Source organism: Amphiura filiformis, chromosome 8 (assembly GCF_039555335.1).
Source record: "Amphiura filiformis chromosome 8, Afil_fr2py, whole genome shotgun sequence".
NCBI classification, from domain to species: Eukaryota; Metazoa; Echinodermata; class Ophiuroidea; order Amphilepidida; family Amphiuridae; genus Amphiura; species Amphiura filiformis.
The window spans coordinates 48,952,909-48,973,453 of NC_092635.1; the positions used below are offsets into that span (position 1 = coordinate 48,952,909).

The 20,545-nt window shown below is 38.7% G+C and overlaps 1 protein-coding gene across 1 annotated transcript in view; it reads right to left on the reverse strand.

The window, feature by feature from the left end:
* LOC140159143 (serine/threonine-protein kinase ULK3-like) overlaps window positions 1-20,504 on the reverse strand; it is a 194,594-nt gene extending 174,090 nt beyond the window's left edge. Inside the window, exons 1-7 of the mRNA XM_072182503.1 lie at window positions 20,328-20,504; window positions 16,962-17,102; window positions 14,669-14,789; window positions 13,407-13,511; window positions 10,378-10,521; window positions 8,915-8,997; window positions 5,186-5,341 (exon numbers count right to left, since the gene is read on the reverse strand). Of these exons, the coding sequence (XP_072038604.1) occupies window positions 5,186-5,341; window positions 8,915-8,997; window positions 10,378-10,521; window positions 13,407-13,511; window positions 14,669-14,789; window positions 16,962-17,102; window positions 20,328-20,429 (852 nt within the window). The 5' untranslated portion in view covers window positions 20,430-20,504. The remainder of the gene's footprint in view (window positions 1-5,185; window positions 5,342-8,914; window positions 8,998-10,377; window positions 10,522-13,406; window positions 13,512-14,668; window positions 14,790-16,961; window positions 17,103-20,327) is intronic.
* Between the last annotated feature and the right edge of the window lie 41 nt (window positions 20,505-20,545).

Consider the following 20,545-nt stretch of genomic DNA (forward strand, 5'->3'; position numbering starts at 1 on the left):
TGACTGAGTTGGTAAGTATTCATGATGTTAGAAAGTTTTTTTTTTTTCCCAGTCTTTGGGTTTTAAACCATCACAATTAAAGTCACCAAAACATATGATCTCTCCAGGTGTACGAGATGAGGTACTAATGGCATTCACTTCATCCATCACATACTCCAGGTTTTCGAAAAACTGGTTACAAACGTCAGGGGCATATACAATACCTGCCAGTATTGGGGGTGTTTTCGGAATGGAAAGATGTGATGTTCAGCTCTATAATTGCTTACTTGAAGGGCCTTCATCTAGATAGAATTTGTGAGTTAGTACAAGTAGGTTTGTTTATCCTACATGATCTTGAAGCGAACCTTGGAGGAGAAAGTGTGGGATTATATCGGGATGACAGACTACCGGTTCTCAAAAAAATGTACTGGATGAGACACAGATTGCATGTAAGGCAGTCATTTTCAGGTCATTTTGTAGCCAGGTACCCGAAACCACGACTGAAAATGCCTGCCTTAATCAAATGAGAAAAAAATTGCAAATAAATATTCAAGTTAAACAGTCTATGGATATCAGTTAAAACAAACCTAAAGGAAACAGGAGGAAGGGGAGAGGAGAGAGCTTGAGAAGGAGGGGAAAGAAAAATATTGGTATTGCCTTACTCTTTGTGTTGTAAAATGGAAATATGATATTGACAAAACTAATATTAACTTTAATAACTGTCGTCGTCGTGGTCCTATGGGTCATGACTGACCCTTTGTGACCCTGTTGATGATGGTATTCCAGCAGCTTCTGTCTTGAGCCAGACGGTGGGCTGCGACGAGAGAAAGGCCTGTTAATTGTTTAATTCCATCAGTCCATCTAAGCTTCTGTCTACCTCTTCTCGACTGCCTTCTATGTGACCTTGCATAATTATCTTCTCAATGCTGTCACCATCTCTTCTAGAAATGTGGCCAAAATCGCCAGTTTAAAACGATCTATTTTCTGGGACACGGAAGCATGGTCTCCAATTTGGTTTCTTACAAATTCGTTGGTCTTATGTTCTTTCCAAGATATTCTCAGCATCTTCCGCCAGCACCACATTTCAAACGCCATGATCTTTTTCTTATCTGTCATTCCAACCGCCCACGTTTCACAGCCATACAAGGCAATCGGAAAACCAGAGCATCCATAATATGAATCTTGGTAGCTTTAGAAATACCTCTGTCTTTCCATATATCTGTCAACGCAATTGCCGATGATCTTGCCATGGCTAGGCGTCTTCTGATTTCCTGGGAACTGCCCCCTGCATTGTCTATTAGTGATCCCAGAAAGTTGAAAGTGTCAACTTGTTCCACATCTTCTCCATTCACCTTCACTTGCTGATTTGTATCTCCTCCACAGATCATTATCTTTGTTTTCTTGACATTGAGATGCAGCCCAAATTCCTCACTATTTGCTTTTACTCTGTCTATAAGGTCCTGAAGCTCATCTGATGACTTTGCAATAAGGGTGGTGTCGTCAGCGTATCTGAGGTTGTTAATCTTTCGTCCTCCGACTGACACCTGACCTGTAACACCAACAAATGCTCTCCTCATGATGTACTCTGCATATATGTTGAAAAGGTACGGTGACAGAATGCATCCTTGACGAACGCCTTGGCCAATAGTGAACCACACAACTGAGCCTTTATGAAATAAGATAGGCCTACTATCATAAGAATATTTGATCGAAATATAGCGAGTTTAAAAATGATATAAGGAGATTAGCACTGGATACAAGTCCATTCGTGTTTATTCAAACAAAGTGTCTAAGGTAGAGTCTTTTGTCTTGAAGTGTGACCAATAACCCACTTGTCCAAACAAAAGGGAGAAATTCTGTTGCAGTCACTTATACACATGCCCTTCTTTTGATCGCCCATTAATACACATGTCTCAAGTTTAACCGACAAGACGCTGTTGGTGCAGTAACCAATCAGATGTTAGTGTTGAAGTAAATCTAAGCAAGAAATCCAATCGAATATGCGAAGTTGCCATATAGAAGTTGAAGTAAAATTTCAAACTTCATTTCGCAAACTCTCTTGTAACACATTCATACCTCAGTGACAAAACTCCACCTTCTCTGAAAGGCATATCCCTGTGCCATATCCATTTATTTGATTCATAACAATTCCTATACTTCATACATTTTAAGTCGCTGGTAACCAGTATTTCAAAAAAGGGTGTAGCTTTGAATTGATGTGATGGGATTCAATTTTTTTAAATATATATTTTGACCCACAGATCGTTCTACGGTTTCACGATTTAAATTACTATATGGCCCAAGATTGGCGAGAAGGCATTGAGACAAACAGCATGCATGTGAAATGTTCCAAAGGTTATGTTCGAGAATGAAAAGAACAGATTAACTTTATCATGTTTGTCTCCCTATGCACGAGTGCATATCTTTATGGCCTTTACAATATTTTCTTATGTTCTTGATTAGATATGAGGTATACATGTATATTAAAATAAAAAATAGTTATATTATCTAGCACAAATAAATTGTCTTCATTCAATTGCCTATACTGTGTGCATATTTGTGCTCTCTTTAATGCAAGTAGAAATAGCTTGTTAACTTTCAACATGGGAACACATTGTGAAGTATCTATATAGTGAAAAGATATAGTTCAGCGGCCAACAAAAAGTAATGTCTATAGTACTAGGCCCTATACGACAAACAAGATTTTCTTCCTGAATTGGCCGTATTTTTAGTGTAAGAAAATCAATCGCATTTAATATTGTGTTCATTCTATAAGTTTGGGCCCTATTTGACTCATTGGAACATTCGAAAAGACACCCCGCGACTGTCAAGGTAAAATGAATCAAGTATAGTGTTAAATGCAGGCATCAATACATTTCCATGTTCTGAAAAAGCATATAAAATGTGGCAAAAATGGTCCAAAATGGGCTGAAAAAATGAAAACACCCAAATTTGGGCAACAAAAAAGCAGCAAATTGCTACCACTTGAAAGCAAGGTCAAGGGTCAAGAAGAGTATCACATAATTATAAAATAATAACAACATAATCATGCAATACCCTTCTTGACCTCACTTTCACTACCCTATAATATGTAATATCGATGTGACATCATCAATGTTCACCCCATCAATGGCAGGGAAGTGCCATCTATAGGAATAGGAATGGTCTATACAGTCCTGATTTATTTTGTATTGTTTATTGTGTAGTAGGGTGAAATTTTATGTCAATGCATATAATGCACATCATATATGTAATATTGTATAGTATATTTTTATAGCATAGCTTATTTTTGTATGTTAAACAAGATAATAACATTATATGTTTGTTTATAATAATCATATGCAGTGTTTTCTGACCAACATGGACACTTTGGATAGGATTTTTGTATTGTTTTTTGTGTAAAGGTTTAATTTTATGTCAATGCATATAATGCACACATATGTATATTTTTACAGCATAGCTCATTTTTGTATGCTAAACAAGATAATAATATTATGTTTGCTTATAATAATCACATTGATGTTATATGTGCTAATGTTAATTATTAGCTAAAAGCACACTAATGCAGTACCAGAAGGGGCACTACGGACAGGGTTCAAAATAACCAAGAGCCAGGAGCAATTTGAATCCGGGGCAATTTTCAAAAGAAGATCTTATTTTGAGTCCTGATTTTGGTTGTATCTACCAAGGAAAATAAATTATTGTACAAAATTAAAACTTATAAAATTCAGGGTTATACATCTGGTGCTTTTACTTGCTTGGAAATGGCCCTGAATAGAATCATTCTGTTGTAGGCATGAAGTAAATGTATTATTGAATATTTATAAATACAATGTTATGAACATAAATATCATGAGTTTGACAGAGTGCTGAATACACAAAAATTGCTGATCAATGCAAATTTGCTGTCCTGGGTAAACAGCATCTGAAATATTTTGTACCATTCTATTGATACTTCTGAAAATTTGAGTACATTTATGATTATACCGTTCAGCAAATTACTTCAGCGGTGTTTGTCTGCTCTGTCTGATTATCGCGTAAAAAGAACTAGGTCACGCATTGCTACACAGCTTGACCAGCGAATGAGGTGCTGATGTGATGATGACATGATTCAATTAGCCAATCAGAACCACACTTCAGTATATGCCATAAACAGTGCCAAATTGGCAGAATACTGAAGTTCTCTGCTGAAAACTATAATCATTTGAAATGTATATTATAGAGGTGAATGTGCCCTATTTATTTACAATAAATTGGTATAAATGGCCACTTTCAGATTCTCTGATGAGGTACATGCCTACCCAATCTAAAATTGAGTCCCCCCCCCCCCCAAGTCCCCCTGGAAGTGTGGTGTTCAAATGGAAGAGCCCATTTCAGGAGAGGACCTGGTTATCGTCACTGGGCGGGAAAAGCCTCGTATGTACTTTTTGCCCTCGAACATGGATGAAGCAAACCATTCAATTAGGGATTCAATCATGTTTCACCGTTGTTCATCACCGTTTAACAACGATGCGGCAGCGTCGTCGTCTGCGTGGTTTACTTGGCGAGGGCAGCTTTAGCTGCCCGGCGAGTAAACTTTCGCGCAGACGCTACCGGACGCGAGTTGATAAACGGTGATGAACAACGATGAAACATGATTGAATCCCTTTCAACAACGAAAAGAAGCTAAAGATCGTATAATTCACATGATTATTTCATGAGGAATGTCAGTTAGTCATTGCCACTCAGCCTTCCAAAAACTTCGATGATTTTTCTGCTAAAATCAGCAATAAAACTGGGATAAAACTACAGAATAAAACTGCAATGTTTAGCCGCTGAAAAATACTGAATTTAATTAGTAAAGCTTGCATACGCACACAGGTTCCAAACATGGCCAATTTTACGGCGCTCTCGCGTAACGCCAGTAGTCTCGCTTCGCGTTCGCGTATACGCTATAGTAAAAGTGTGGATGCATCACGGATTAACAACGGTTGGCTCCTGTACAAAGGTATAGGAGGAGTTGTTGAATATAAAGTCTACGCCTACAAGTCTTTATCCATTTTCAAGGGCCAAAAGTAAATATGAGATGTTTCCTGCATGTACTTTTGGCCATTGAACATGGATTAAGCAACCTCTTCAATATAAAGTCTACACCTACAAGGCTTTATCCATGTTCAAGGGCCAAAAGTAATGAGGTTTTTCCCGCCCAGTGACGTTATGTACTTACTGCTTTTTGTAGTGATTCAGTGCATGGTACATGGTCTAAGTCAATGAACGGGTGTTGAAAGAAATCGCTAAATTCTATTCTCTCGGCTGGGTCTCTCTGTAATAGTCGTACTAGAAGGTCTCTGCACTTATCTGAGATGGGAATGTTGCTGGGAATCTGTAAGTATAAAAAGTTAAAAAAAACTGTCCAAGTGTTTGTGTCTCAACAACAGGTTCCCAAGCTGTTGTGGAATGCGTAAGTTGTATTCTTGAAAGTCAGGTTACCCATTGTGTCGTACGTCCTCAATCGAGAAAATATACAGACCAAAGCACCAACAGGCAAAGTCCCAGCATCACCCGTTAATAAGTGCCCACAGAGAAGAAAGAAACATAGTGCGTGCATTCGTGCAACTAGTCAAAGTCCCCGTGTATTGTATGATGTAAGTTCTCGCATATTCATGAGGGCCGATTGTTCAATCGTGCCGTGTCTAACAATTATGCCAGCGCTGTGTGCCTTCGCTTATAAGCGATAGAGTGTTGCATGCTTTCGCGATAGACCGTGAAAATACACGGTAATTGCGTAGCAGTCTCGCCTGTCGCATTTCATGGAACAATCGGCCCTCATTATTGGGTGATGACTTTGACTGGTTGCACGCGCTCTGTTTCTTTCTCCTCTGTGTAAGTGCCAATCAACCCATGAAATGTGAGTGACAAAACTGCTACCAGGGATGTAAATAGGGATGCAACATATCCATTTCCTGAAAATCCATCTGCTCCTTGGAAAGGTGACTGAGGGCTTGCGTGCGGTATTGAACATTTAGAGGGGTTTGTGTGGGGAATAGGCTGCAGTGTATCACCCCCTTTTTTTACATTTCCGGATTTTTTTTTGTTGCCAAATTTCCGGAATTCCAGTAATTTCTGGAAGATTTACATCCCTGTTCTACGCACATACCGCATATTTTTACGGCCTTTTGCATAAACTTGAAGGCACGCAATGCTGGGGTGATTTGATCAACTGTCATGAATATGTGAGAATTTACAGCATACAAAGCACATGGACTTTGCCTGTTTGTGAATGGTCTGTATATTTTCTTATATGTACTTATGTCCCTCCAATAGTGACGATGCCCGGGGGGGGGGCAAACTTGGGCTCCCTCCCCCTCAAAAAAAAAACAGAACAAAAAAAATCACTGAAAACTGTACTCTTTTGAGCAAATTTCGGGCAAATGTCTGTAATTTTTGCTCAGCAGATTTCCAGGAAAATTTCCTGGGGCTGCTACCACCCAGCTATTAAACCATGGTAATTTCTCAAACCTTTATTTTGAGCTCTCGACTACAAATATAATTGTACCCCTTTGGTTGGGGATCCCTGCTCAAAACATTTATCAAATTTTTGAAGCTTTTTGTTCTGATTTTTCCCTTACTTATGTTTTGATGTTTATTTTATATTCTAAAACTTAGGTGGTCCAATTTTTTTTATTATGGTTTGTACCATTCATTGAATCTGATTTCAAATTTTGAGTAAAATTATTCCAGCAGCTTGGATATTAGAGGCAAATGTGTGTATCATAATAGCCCATATAGAAGAGTATGAGGCTATAATCAGAGACAAAATTAAAAAAGACATATTTGCATCTGACCTCATCTGTCAATCAAACTTGGGCACGGTTTGTTTGTGAATATGTTGTGATGATCAAATTTCTAAACGTGGCAGCAAAACGTTGTGCCTCAAGGTTAATTTTGCACCTTCAAATATATATACAAACCGTCTCAAAAAGTTAGGTAAAAGGAAATGATGGCACCATGTCTTGAATAGTTGCTTTTTGCCTTGTAAAAGTACCAAATTGTTTGCTGTTTTTTGCGATTCATTTTCTCCCATCGGGACCTACCTTTTACGCTCTACTAACCAACGAAGGTTAGTGGGGAGTTTGATTGACAGTGACGTCAGACGCAAACTAGTCTTTGATCATACAACCTTTTTGTTCATGCCATATCTTAGACCTATAAATTGTACTAGGGATATGAGAAAAATATGAGTGTTCATATGCCAAAATCTCCATTGTAAAGGGAAGGGGATGAGGCGAGGCTGTCAATAGACCATTTCAAATCAAAGTTTTCTGAAGAGTAGACAGCTGTATATATGTTTATGATGACCCACTATATAATTTGGGTCATCATCATGCAGCTGTTGGGTGCAGCACATAAATTCATCGTTGGACAGGAAAAACCTCCTATGTGTTTGTGGCCCCTGAACATGTTTAAAACAAAACTGAAAACCAGTTAAATAAGAGGTTTTGCTTTAAGCATGTTCAGGGGCCAATGAAACACATGAGGTAATATGCCAGTTGGCATGGTTGTGCTGTGCATAAATGTTTATTGGTAGAAGCGTATTATGACGTGTACACACTTGGTACACATGGCCTAATTTTCCGAACGTTTCCTATGTTGATTTGAAAACGTCTTTAGGGTTACTCACCTTTATTTAAGTTTAACCCTTTCCATGCGGGTGTGGACTGCAGACGACAAGTTTTAAAAAAAATTCAAAATTCAAAAATTTCAAACCTGTAAATTTTCATGGCCATATACGGAATCAGCATGAAAAATGCATTGAAATGAGTACAAACAAACCTAGTATTGGTTTAGTGGTTCTTAAGATAGCTCTTGATATTTTGAGAAAATATCTCGGAACTTTTATTTACGTTGAAGTTTATGGCAGAGCAGAGCATTAAGATTTGTAATATCTTTGAGGTATTTATGGTGTATAATTAACTTGTTTTTATTTGTCATGTATTCTTTTGATTTAATTATTGTAAATTCCACTGGAATCGTGCTACCGTGTGAATAAAAAAACATAACTGAATTTGAATGTTTAATATCATGTTTTATCATTTTGTGTTCTACCTTTATAACACGGTATATACAATAATTGTACCAAATACACATAGACAGACTTTAAAAAAAAAAAGATTGTCACAGAAAACTATGCGCACAGCTTTTAAAATCAAAGTTTGCATAATTATTTCTTTTTTATGGTAAAACTTTGGCTGTAAAGCAAAAAAAAAAAAGTGATCAAAAATGCAAAAAAAGAGAAAAAAATGTATGTAGCATTTTTGTTGCAAGGAAAAAAAAAAAAATCTTCTGTGGCAACTTTTTCCCATTAACATCTGTATAGGCTATTCCAATTAAAATCCACACTCCCCTGTGGAAGATTTAGCTAGTCTTCCAGAGGGAGTATGAGTTTCGAATAGAATACAGAGTTGGGTAACTTCCATTTGAAATACTCACTCCAGTTGTGGAAGATATAGGTAAAACAATAATACAGAGGGAGTATGGGTTTCAAAATGATTAACCTTAACCAATTACATTTAAAAAACATACTCCCCCTTTGGAAGATATTTCCAAAATCTTTCATATGGGTAGTGTGAATTTCAACAGGAATAGCCCATTTTGATTTTGAACAGAAAACTTCAAAGTTTAAACAACCTCCTTGCAAAGGAGTGAATAAAAACTGTTAGCTTATTGGTCATTAAGTGCCAACTCAGAGCATGGGGTACATCATAAAATTTAGATTAAAAAAAATTTTTGACACTGGTAGATATCCATGAAAAATCAAAAACCTGCAAATCAGAGCCCGTAACTCCACTTCAATTTGCAGAAATGGCAGGTTTTAATTTTTTTTCAGAAATCTAAATCTTATGGTGTACATCATATACTGAGTTGGCTTTGAATGACGGTTTTGTATCATCATTACCGCTATAGGTTTGGAGCTCTTGATCTTTTCTGCTAATTCTGCATAGGACCTTGATGCGAATGGAGCTTGCCCAAACAGACATTCTGAAAAATAAAAAATATTTACAATAACATTAAAGGAAGTCTCTGGCAATCACAATACTATGCTTTATATGTATAAGAAATAATTATCGAGCACAAATCACATGGCATTATTTACAAATAACTCATAAAAACATGCGATATTCAAAATTCCTGGGCACCAACAGTCTGGCGCAATGACGTCATGGTTATTTGTGCTCAATTGTCATCAGCCTTCATTGTATACTGGGACGTCTTTGCACTACACAATTTCGGCGCCGGATATTTTGAATATCGTGTGTTGACAGACGGATGTTTTTGTTCGTTTTTATGGTCAATATGAGATTGTTTTAAACCATGAGATTCATGCTTGACAATTATTTTCTTACTTATAAAGCATGATGTTGTGATTGCCGGAGACATCTTTCAATGGACCATTCCATTTGAAATTCATATAACCCCTATATGGAAGACATGATCTTAATCTCACACACAGCAAGTGTAGATTTCAAATTGAGTCACCCTAAACCCTCATTTGAAATTCACACTCCCTGTGTGGAAGATTAAGGTCATGTCTTCCATCGGAGGTGTACAGATGTCAACTGGAATAGCCAGAGTTACGGCTGCACACCCAAGTTGGCTATAGTTGCAATCGCCAAATTAGTGGTTGTCAGTGTGGGGTGGGGGTGGGGGTGGGTTGAGGTGGTTTGGAGCAAAGTAATGGAAGGGCTCCAAAAATTGCCTCAAATATATAGGAAATATTTTGAAATCTTGTCTATTCTTATTGACAGATGAGGTGGAGGAGCAAAGCCTATAATTGGGGGCATTCCCCTTTGCTCCCGGGCTACCACTGGTTATAATTTTCCAAAATGTTCTAGTGATATTTGACTCAAACCATACGAGCATAACATTTTCAGAACCATCCCCTCATTTTGCACACTATGTGCAATGATCCTGTAACAATCCAGTTGAGGTAGATGGGATGAGGATTGGTGTGAAGAAAATCATTATCTGCAGAACTCTTAATGCCTGCAGAATATGAAAGAATTTATCTTCTGTGGGAGACTTGTTGGGATCTTGGACCTTGTTGGGATTTACACAGCAAGGTCACATGATCTGATCTGAAGGACAACTGTATGAAGAGAGTAGCTAGTGAAAGAGAATTGCATTATCATCGCTGGGCAGGAAAGGCCTCCAATGTACTTGTGGCCCTTGAACATGTTTAAAACAAAACTGCCAAGAGGTTACATAGGATGTTTTGCATTAAACATATTCAGGGGCCAATGACTCATAGGAGGATTTTCCTGCCCAACAACAATACCACACATGTACTGACAAGTTTGTCTTGTCCATTCCAACTTTTGAGCTGGGAATTATTTCCTGAACATGTTTATGAAATCTTACCATACATAATGACACCCACAGACCACAGGTCCACTTTGGCATCATATTTACTCTTGCATATGATTTCAGGTGCCATGTATAATGGAGAGCCTCTTAAAGTGTCGGCGTAAACTTCCTCACTCAACTGTTGCGCAAAACCAAAGTCTGTGGATATATAAGAGACAATGTTATTGTTATATAAATTTCATCATAAAACATGTAATCTGAGACAAATGTGTCAATTTCTTAACCCCGATGCTCCAGGTGTTTTTTTCGCAAGGAGGAAGGAAAGAAGGAAGGAATAAAGAAAGAAGAAGAAGAGAAAACTTTTTTTCACAGGTGAGGTTTTGAACCACAGAGTGGACCCAGTGGCGTACCGACTAGGGGTGGGGGAAAAGTTTGAAACACTGGGACAAAATTGATAACAATCTGTGATGTGCTTCAATTTTGCCAACCAAGGAAATTTTGATGGTAAACCACCACAAAATTAACAAGAACCGGACTACCTATACCGTCACACACATGTGTAAGATATTTGGGTCCTTCCTGTTAGTATGAACGAAAACAATTCTGTGTGATAAATATGCTTTGCGTCGCTCCTTTGACATAATCAGTACATTGCGACATGAAGTACCAATTAGTTTTGGGTGCATTTCAAGCAAAACACATACAACCCAATTTTATTGCTCCATGCGCGTATCAAGATGATGATCGAGTCCAGGTTCTTGGTTTAAATCTGTGCACATCATTGAAACTCACCTGCAACTTTGAGTACTGGATCACATGTGTCTGACAACAGCAGGTTCTCTGGTTTGATTCTGTGCACACCGCTGAATCTCACCTGCAACTTTGAGTACTGGATCACATGTGTCTGACAACAGCAGGTTCTCTGGTTTAATTCTGTGCACACCATTGAAACTCACCTGCAACTTTGAGTACTGGATCACATGTGTCTGACAACAGCAGGTTCTCTGGTTTAATTCTGTGTACACCATTGAAACTCACCTGCAACTTTGAGTACTGGATCACATGTGTCTGACAACAGCAGATTCTCTGGTTTAATTCTGTGTACACCACTGAAACTCACCTGCAACTTTGAGTACTGGATCACATGTGTCTGACAACAGCAGGTTCTCTGGTTTAATTCTGTGTACACCACTGAAACTCACCTGCAACTTTGAGTACTGGATCACATGTGTCTGACAACAGCAGGTTCTCTGGTTTAATTCTGTGTACACCACTGAAACTCACCTGCAACTTTGAGTACTGGATCACATGTGTCTGACAACAGCAGGTTCTCTGGTTTAATTCTGTGTACACCATTGAAACTCACCTGCAACTTTGAGTACTGGATCACATGTGTCTGACAACAGGAGGTTCTCTGGTTTAATTCTGTGCACACCGCTGAAACTCACCTGCAACTTTGAGTACTGGATCACATGTGTCTGACAACAGCAGGTTCTCTGGTTTAATTCTGTGTACATCATTGAAACTCACCTGCAACTTTGAGTACTGGATCACATGTGTCTGACAACAGCAGGTTCTCTGGTTTAATTCTGTGTACACCACTGAAACTCACCTGCAACTTTGAGTACTGGATCACATGTGTTTGACAACAGCAGGTTCTCTGGTTTAATTCTGTGTACACCATTGAAACTCACCTGCAACTTTGAGTACTGGATCACATGTGTCTGACAACAGCAGGTTCTCTGGTTTAATTCTGTGTACACCATTGAAACTCACCTGCAACTTTGAGTACGGATCACATGTGTCTGACAACAGCAGGTTCTCTGGTTTAATTCTGTGCACACCATTGAAACTCACCTGCAACTTTGAGTACTGGATCACATGTGTCTGACAACAGCAGGTTCTCTGGTTTAATTCTGTGTACACCACTGAAACTCACCTGCAACTTTGAGTACTGGATCACATGTGTCTGACAACAGCAGGTTCTCTGGTTTAATTCTGTGCACATCATTGAAACTCACCTGCAACTTTGAGTACTAGATCACATGTGTCTGACAACAGCAGGTTCTCTGGTTTAATTCTGTGTACACCACTGAAACTCACCTGCAACTTTGAGTACTGGATCACATGTGTCTGACAACAGCAGGTTCTCTGGTTTAATTCTGTGCACACCATTGAAACTCACCTGCAACTTTGAGTACTGGATCACATGTGTCTGACAACAGCAGATTCTCTGGTTTAATTCTGTGTACACCACTGAAACTCACCTGCAACTTTGAGTACTGGATCACATGTGTCTGACAACAGCAGGTTCTCTGGTTTAATTCTGTGTACACCACTGAATCTCACCTGCAACTTTGAGTACTGGATCACATGTGTCTGACAACAGGAGGTTCTCTGGTTTAATTCTGTGTACACCACTGAATCTCACCTGCAACTTTGAGTACTGGATCACATGTGTCTGACAACAGCAGGTTCTCTGGTTTAATTCTGTGTACACCACTGAATCTCACCTGCAACTTTGAGTACTGGATCACATGTGTCTGATAACAGGAGGTTCTCTGGTTTAATTCTGTGCACACCATTGAAACTCACCTGCAACTTTGAGTACTGGATCATGTGTCTGATAACAGGAGGTTCTCTGGTTTAATTCTGTGCACACCATTGAAACTCACCTGCAACTTTGAGTACTGGATCATGTGTCTGACAACAGGAGGTTCTCTGGTTTAATTCTATGCACACCATTGAAACTCACCTGCAACTTTGAGTACTGGATCACATGTGTCTGATAACAGGAGGTTCTCTGGTTTAATTCTGTGCACACCATTGAAACTCACCTGCAACTTTGAGTACTGGATCACATGTGTCTGACAACAGCAGGTTCTCTGGTTTAATTCTGTGTACACCACTGAAACTCACCTGCAACTTTGAGTACTGGATCACATGTGTCTGACAACAGCAGGTTCTCTGGTTTAATTCTGTGTACACCACTGAATCTCACCTGCAACTTTGAGTACTGGATCACATGTGTCTGACAACAGGAGGTTCTCTGGTTTAATTCTGTGTACACCACTGAAACTCACCTGCAACTTTGAGTACTGGATCATGTGTGTCCGACAACAGGAGGTTCTGTGGTTTGAGGTCCATGTGAGTTATGTTTTGAGAATGCAGAAATTGCAATGCACTAGCTGTAATTCAAATGAAATTTACAAGTTTACAAAACTTTCAGAAATCAATATACACAGCTTTAAAAATGATGAATTTATTGTACAAAAATACTATTGTGTAATAAATAAATGTTTCTTTTGTGTAATAAACACCTGGTATCATAAACACATCACAAAAAGTAATTACCCTCCTATAAGGCGAAGAAAAAAGAAAACCCTGTTGTACAGGCCCGACCGACCCAGATTTTGAACAAATTGGGGAAAAAATTTTCCTGTACAATTGAATGCCAACCCAAATTTTGGAAATTTCAGGATTTTTTTGTATTTCCTAAAATTGCAAATTACTTACAGATTTTGGTGATTTTTTGGGTCATTTCAAAACAAAAACAAAAAAAAAAAAAGGCCAACCGACCGACCTACTTGACAACCGTCCGCCCGCAGGACAGGGTTTCTTTTTTTCGTCGCCTAATATGAGACAATAACTCAAAATCTATGCATCAAATTATAAACCTGAAAAAGTAAAAAAAACCCATTTTAGTTCTGCAAATTGTGAAACCTCATTTGTCTGGATAGTCAAAATTTGTAGCCATGGTGACTTTTTGAACGAAAAAGGAAAAAAATTCAAAAATTGAACTGAAGAGCTACTCGTCCGTATACCAGTGTATTTTTTACATGACTGGTCAAAGCAAGGCCCATGCAGAAAAAAGTAGCAAATTGCACAGGGGAAATGGTCAATTGCATGGAGAAAAACAGCTAATTTCGCAGGGCATAGCATGGAAATACCCAATTGGATGAAATTTGTAAATTTTGCAGGGGATTACACGGAAAATGGCCAGTTTTGCAAGGATTTGCAGGGACATCACAAGTTTGAAGAATAGTGCTTGTGCAAGGTTTACATCAAAGTTGTGAGATCATTTTTTGGGCGCAATATACCAGAAAGCATCTATGAAATTGGTTAATTGTGTGGGAAAAAATCAAATTCTATTGTCCAGAGAACTAGCGCAAATTGCGCAGAGCTTCGCAAGATTTTCCCCTTGGGAGTATGAATTTCAAATATTGTTACCGAAATGAGTGACTCCATTTTAAATCTACATCCCTATGTGGGAGATTAAGGTCATGTCTTAAACGGGGGGTGTAATGGATTTCAACTGGAATAGCCCAAAGTGTTGGTATCTTACCTAACTGCTGCAAAAATCTTCTGACAAACCTCTCTGGCAAGGCCTGTTTCTTGCGTATAAAAACCGATAAATCACCGCCACTGCAGTACTCCATCACAAGGTAGATATAGTGATTGTCCCACTGAAATGAATAAACATAAAAATTGGTTGATATTTTCAGGTTGATAGTCCAAAAGGTCATGCATACACACCCTAACCCTGAACTATGCCATAACCCTAACCTATAATTTATGCCTTAATCCTAACATACCCTTATAAATGGAACCTAATCCAATTTTAAAACCTAACCATAACTCTAATCCTAACACTTACGCCAACAATTGGCCAGGGGTGTAGTACCACCTTAAACCCTAACTTTAACCCTTTCCAGATAATAACCCTTTGGACTATAATTAAAGACCGAATTAAAAAGACTAATTTGCGTCTGACGTCATGACAAAGGCATGCCGTGATTGGTTGCTGACCTGCGCAGTATGGCATTTTTGGTCTGATTGACAGGACGTCATACGCAAACTAGTCTTTTTAATTCGGTCTTCAATCATAATGCAGTTCCCCCCAAAGAAACTGGGGCATCGAGTAAAGCTACGCAAAGTCACAGCCTAAGAGAGGGAGTACTGGAGGGAGAGCTTGCAGCCCTTTGTAGGCCACATGGCCAAAGCCTGAGAGAGGGAGTGTTTGAGGTTGCGGGGGAAACATGCAGTCCTTGTGGGCAACATGACCAAAATAGGTTGAAGTAAACTTAGCAGCTTTCTTTCAATTTCTGATTAATCTGCTGATATACTGCCCAACACTCCTTGCAGGGTTTTGTGAGTTATGATTAATTTTTGAAATGTTCATGCAGTTGTTGCCCGAAGTCACTCCCATTGTGGCCTGTACGCCATCCGCGATAATCAACTTTTGAAAAGTGCCCTAAACATGGATTTAACCCTTGGCTAAAATGATACTCTAAACAGGTAACACGCACCTGTTTACACACCCTAACCAGGGATTTTATTCCTTGTATCGAATTTCATACCCTAAATTTCATTTTCGCGTATAGCAATTGCAATTTTGCTACCCTTTTTTCCAATTTTTTTCAATTTTCCAATCCAAGTTTTTGACACCCTAAACACGATAACCGCGCAGTGGCGTAACTCCTATGGGCTCTGGGGCGTGCCCCGGGCACCAGGCTAAGGGCACCCAAGCCTGGATAGCCTTTGACATGATAGTACTTTGTTATAGGAAAGAAGTGGAAACCTTTACCCACCATGCATTGCATTACTCTTCATTTGGGTGCCCTTCAACACAAAATTTTTCAGCTTAGCAACATATAAATTGTCATTTTAAAGACCTAAATTCAACTTGATTAAATACCCAAATTAGTGGTATTTATGCACATTTTCAACACCAAGATCGCAATTGTTTTAGGAAGAGGGGGGCATTTTGTATTCTTGCCTCTGGGCGCCATATGCTACGTCACTGCAGCTAGTGACGAGTCTCCAATGTAAAGACATTAGAGAATATGAAAACATTTTGTTTTATTAACATGAACTGCATTGAAACATGATATAAATTTAATCTGAAACACTTCGTAAGTTATTCGGTAGGTCTATGGCTTTCAATACTACAATTGATTAGCTCTGCACCATGTTGGTCAGGGGCACCCGAACTACTTTCGCCCCCGGGCACCCTGACCCAAAGTTACGCCACTGTATCCGCGTATCGTGCCTACCCACGAAAAACTACCCTTTTTACATGTTTTTAATATCGCGGATGGTGTAATGGCCACAATGGGAGTGACCCCCGGAGTTGTTGCTTCTGGTCAGTTGTTGATGTGATCATGAAACTATAAAAATTACTGTTGAATACATCTTTCTCAACCTAAAATGCTCAGCAATGTTAAATAGTAGGATTCTATGCAACCGATGAGGCACAAAATTACAGTCACATGATATTTGATACATCAAAACTAATCGTTAACAAAAAAAAATAATCATAACATGTCGGTTGCAACACATAGTGGCGTAGAGTGATTTTCCAAATTTCCATTTCACATAGTGGCGTAAAGGTTTAGAGCAAGCTATATCCTAAAATAGGTATTACAATGTACTTTTTAACTATTAAAGATATTTAATAGTTTGAACCTTTAACTTAAATTTCAAATGGAATCAGGCCACTGAGAGATAACAGTAGAGAAGTATTAACTCCGTTATTAATAGCATATCCTTCAAACATGTTTTGCTCGGAGACATATTTTGTCCTTCACAGTAAGTTTGACAAGAAATTCAAGGCATAGAATAGAGAGTACATTTACCACAAAATCTTTGAGCTGTACGATGTAGTCATGGCGGATCTTCTTGAGGATCCCTATTTCCTGCAGAAGATTCTCTGTTGTCTTCTTGTTTAGACTGCTTCTCAGGATGCATTTGACGGCAACAACCTCTCTCTGTTGACTCTATAAAAATGGTAAAAGCCATATAAATATCATCATAAAAAACATTTTCGATTTTTATAGGCCAAGTAAAAAAAACCCATATATATCGCCCAAACTTTTGGTGAGGGAGGCCCTTATTATTTGTTATTACCGTAACCATGCGGGCATAAGCCCACTCTCGGTTATAAGCCCACCCCCTATTTTTCAAAATATTTGAGAAACTAGGGTGCACTTGGGTATAAGCCCAGTACTAATTTTGACCAAATACTACCATCAAATCAATGGTGAATGAATAAATATGACATCTCTTGAACAAATCTTGTTGAATAATTTCATTTTAAGTTTGTTTTTCCTCTTTATTTTGAGGTTTTATTGAGCCAATTTATGCACAAATTTATAAACAACAGTGAGCTACAGTGAACGCAGGACTTTACCATAATGATATATGTGAGCAGCTAGGGTATTTCCCAAATCACCCAAACTGGTTTCAGCTTGCTGGAACTTGCGATCTTGCTAGACCACACGCTCGATGCTCCAGATATGCCCTTAAGCCCCATCCAGTAGACACGTCTTTGGACAGTTTATAACATCCTTAAGCCTCGCCCACTTGCTGAAATTGGCATTAAAATTTAATCACTTTGTAAGTAAACAAAACACCAACAAGAACATGTTTGATAAATTACTGAAAACCAAGTCATTGCGCTAGATTGCATCAAAATAAATTGATAGCATTGCAAGGTTGTCCTGTACCGTCTGATTTAATTTTTTAATTTTAGTCATTTTTCCATTTTTTCCATTTTTTGTTTGACCAAAAAAGCAAAAAGTACACAAAAATATTTATGACGGTAGCAGGTCTTTTTTTTAATTATCCTTTTTTACTGAAAAAGAATGTTAGCAAGAAAACAAGAAAAAGTCTGTCCCTGTGTTTGTTTACTCTAATAGCATCCCAATTGAATTTGTTTTAACAACCCCATTCATGCATTTCATAATTAAATATCGTAACATGTCAAAACACGACCATGAAAGGTCATGCACCTGGATTTGCTCCATTATCAATTGGCAATGTTTTGTTATTGCTTCAATGTTCAATCAAATGTTTTGCATATCAATGACTGATGCTCTAATTGGCTACTGATTTCCCGGACTGATTTACAGCATGCTTCTATGCTCCGCCCAGTGACCCTCCCGAGTATTGATTGGCTGAATAGCCTGGCTGCATGGTCTGAGCATGTGAATATGTGTTTACACATGTGCTTCTTGTCAATCACTATGCTCCACCCACTAAAACGTCAGTAATCCACCTGAGTGTTGATTGGCTGGGCTGCATGGTCTAAGCACGTGGCATTAGCTAAACCCTGGGCATTTATACCCGGGCCTCGTGGTCTTTCTACAGGGGCCTTCTCAGGTCTGGGAAAAAGTGGTCTGGGGAGCATAATTGAAAACATTTAATTGTACATGTACTGGTACATGCATAGCACAAATTTGAGCCGGGTTTTAGCTTTTAATACTGGCGTGGTGGGTGGGGGGGGGGGGGGGTTGTGGTCTGTGTATGACTGCTGATACAATGACACTGTGCATGTTTTGCTTGACTTGATAACTTTATTATGATCACCTTTTTTTAATTAAAAAAATCGGGCATAAATATTATACAAATTAAAATTTTTCATAAATACTAGCCCCTCCCCGGGTATAAGCCCACCCCCATTTTTTGAGTGAAATCACCCATCTAGGGGGGTGGGCTTATACCCGGGTGGTTACGGTATGTTATTTTTCAGTACCATTCATTGCAACGTGTTTGTCAACACATCATTAAAATGGGGAGCCCCTAATATTTTTGCTATTTCCTCAAAACCCTACCCCCTACAATGTAGGTCGAATAGAGTGACTTTGCAAGGTGTTTATTAATGATAACAAAGAACTTCTTAGTATGTCTTTTAAAAACAAAGTAAGGGAGCAAAGAAGAAAAATAACAAAAATATTTGAAAATCTCCAAAAATCGGCAAGGGTGGGGACGATATTTATTTTCTTTGGCCTTTATAGTACGCTTACTACGCTACGCATTCAACAAGCACAACGCCTAGATGTTGATCCACAAGCCTTATTACACTTTACAGTAGAGAACAAAGTTCTGTTTTCTAAAAGGCAAATTCTGTTTTGTAAATTGTGAATGAACCCCTTATTTTGAACAGTCCAAAATTTTGTTGAAGTGCAAACTAGTATAGCAACATTTTTGATGCAATCGCCCATTGTGATCGGCTGTATTTACTTCAAGAACTTAATCCATTGCTTTACACAGTATGATGCTTCAGGGAATCTGGCTAGATTTCCAATGCAACAGTCTCTAGCCTCGAATGTGAAGCTCATCAGCTGTGATAAATCAGTGCTCCCAAATGAAAAAACTTAGGCGCCAAATGAGTTGAACAATCGAAACTTTCGACCTACATACATGTTTATCCTACATTGACAGACATGCACACTCATTCAATTACATAATTCGTTTATTGGTACTGGCATATAAGCAGCCTTTGAAGTCGTAACTTGTTTACTGTGGGCCAGGAGTCTTGGCGATTAAAAGCTTCAACAGTTGGTTGCTATTTGCACCAGGGATTGAAGATTTAGTCGCATCAGAAAAAATCTTGTCGCCAATGTGACTAAAAAAAATGGTCGCACCGTACAGCACTGAACGCGGATCGCGGAAGTGAAGACAAGATGGTGACTTTTGGCGAAATTCAAACTTGTGTACCCGTACCATAAAAAATCATCTGAAGGACATGGAAATTATTTGAAATTTTTTATCTTGGTAATTCATGGAATCGATGCACTTGTTGATATCGTAGTTAGTAAGTTATTATTAATTCTTCTCAGGTCTTATATTGCTGACCAACCTACCGGGTCGAGGAACCCTGCGTTTTTTTCAATACAATTCCTCTAGCATTTCCATTCTCCACTCTGCACGAAGGCTAGAGGAATTCAGCTATACATGTATATATGCATGTGCAAGTGCATCAGATCAGTTTGCCTGCCAAAAAATATCTGCCCCCTGCTTGCCGAAAACTTCACGCTCACCCGGCCCCTTTGCTTTGGCTTGCTAAGAAATCTGTATGTACCCTCCTTTTAAAAATCTATGAGCTTATATCTCTACATGTAGTTCAGCATCACACGACTCAGGTCATGATGAACAATAATCATGTGATAATGATGTGACTTTACAAGGCTGTTGAATTTTGATCTGTTGCATCCAGGTACCTTTCGGAAAGCCTTGTAGACAGTTGCGTAGGTCCCACTGCCAAGCTTTTCGGTAAAAACAAAACCAGGTACATTCGGCTGCAACACAGTCATCCCTGCCATTCTGACAGAAGAAAAGAAACGGTAGTTTTCACCATAAAAATTGAAGCTTATAAATTAGGGAATTCCTCGTAGCAATTTTTGACACAGCTGGTTTGATAGCGCCACCTGGCGGTAAG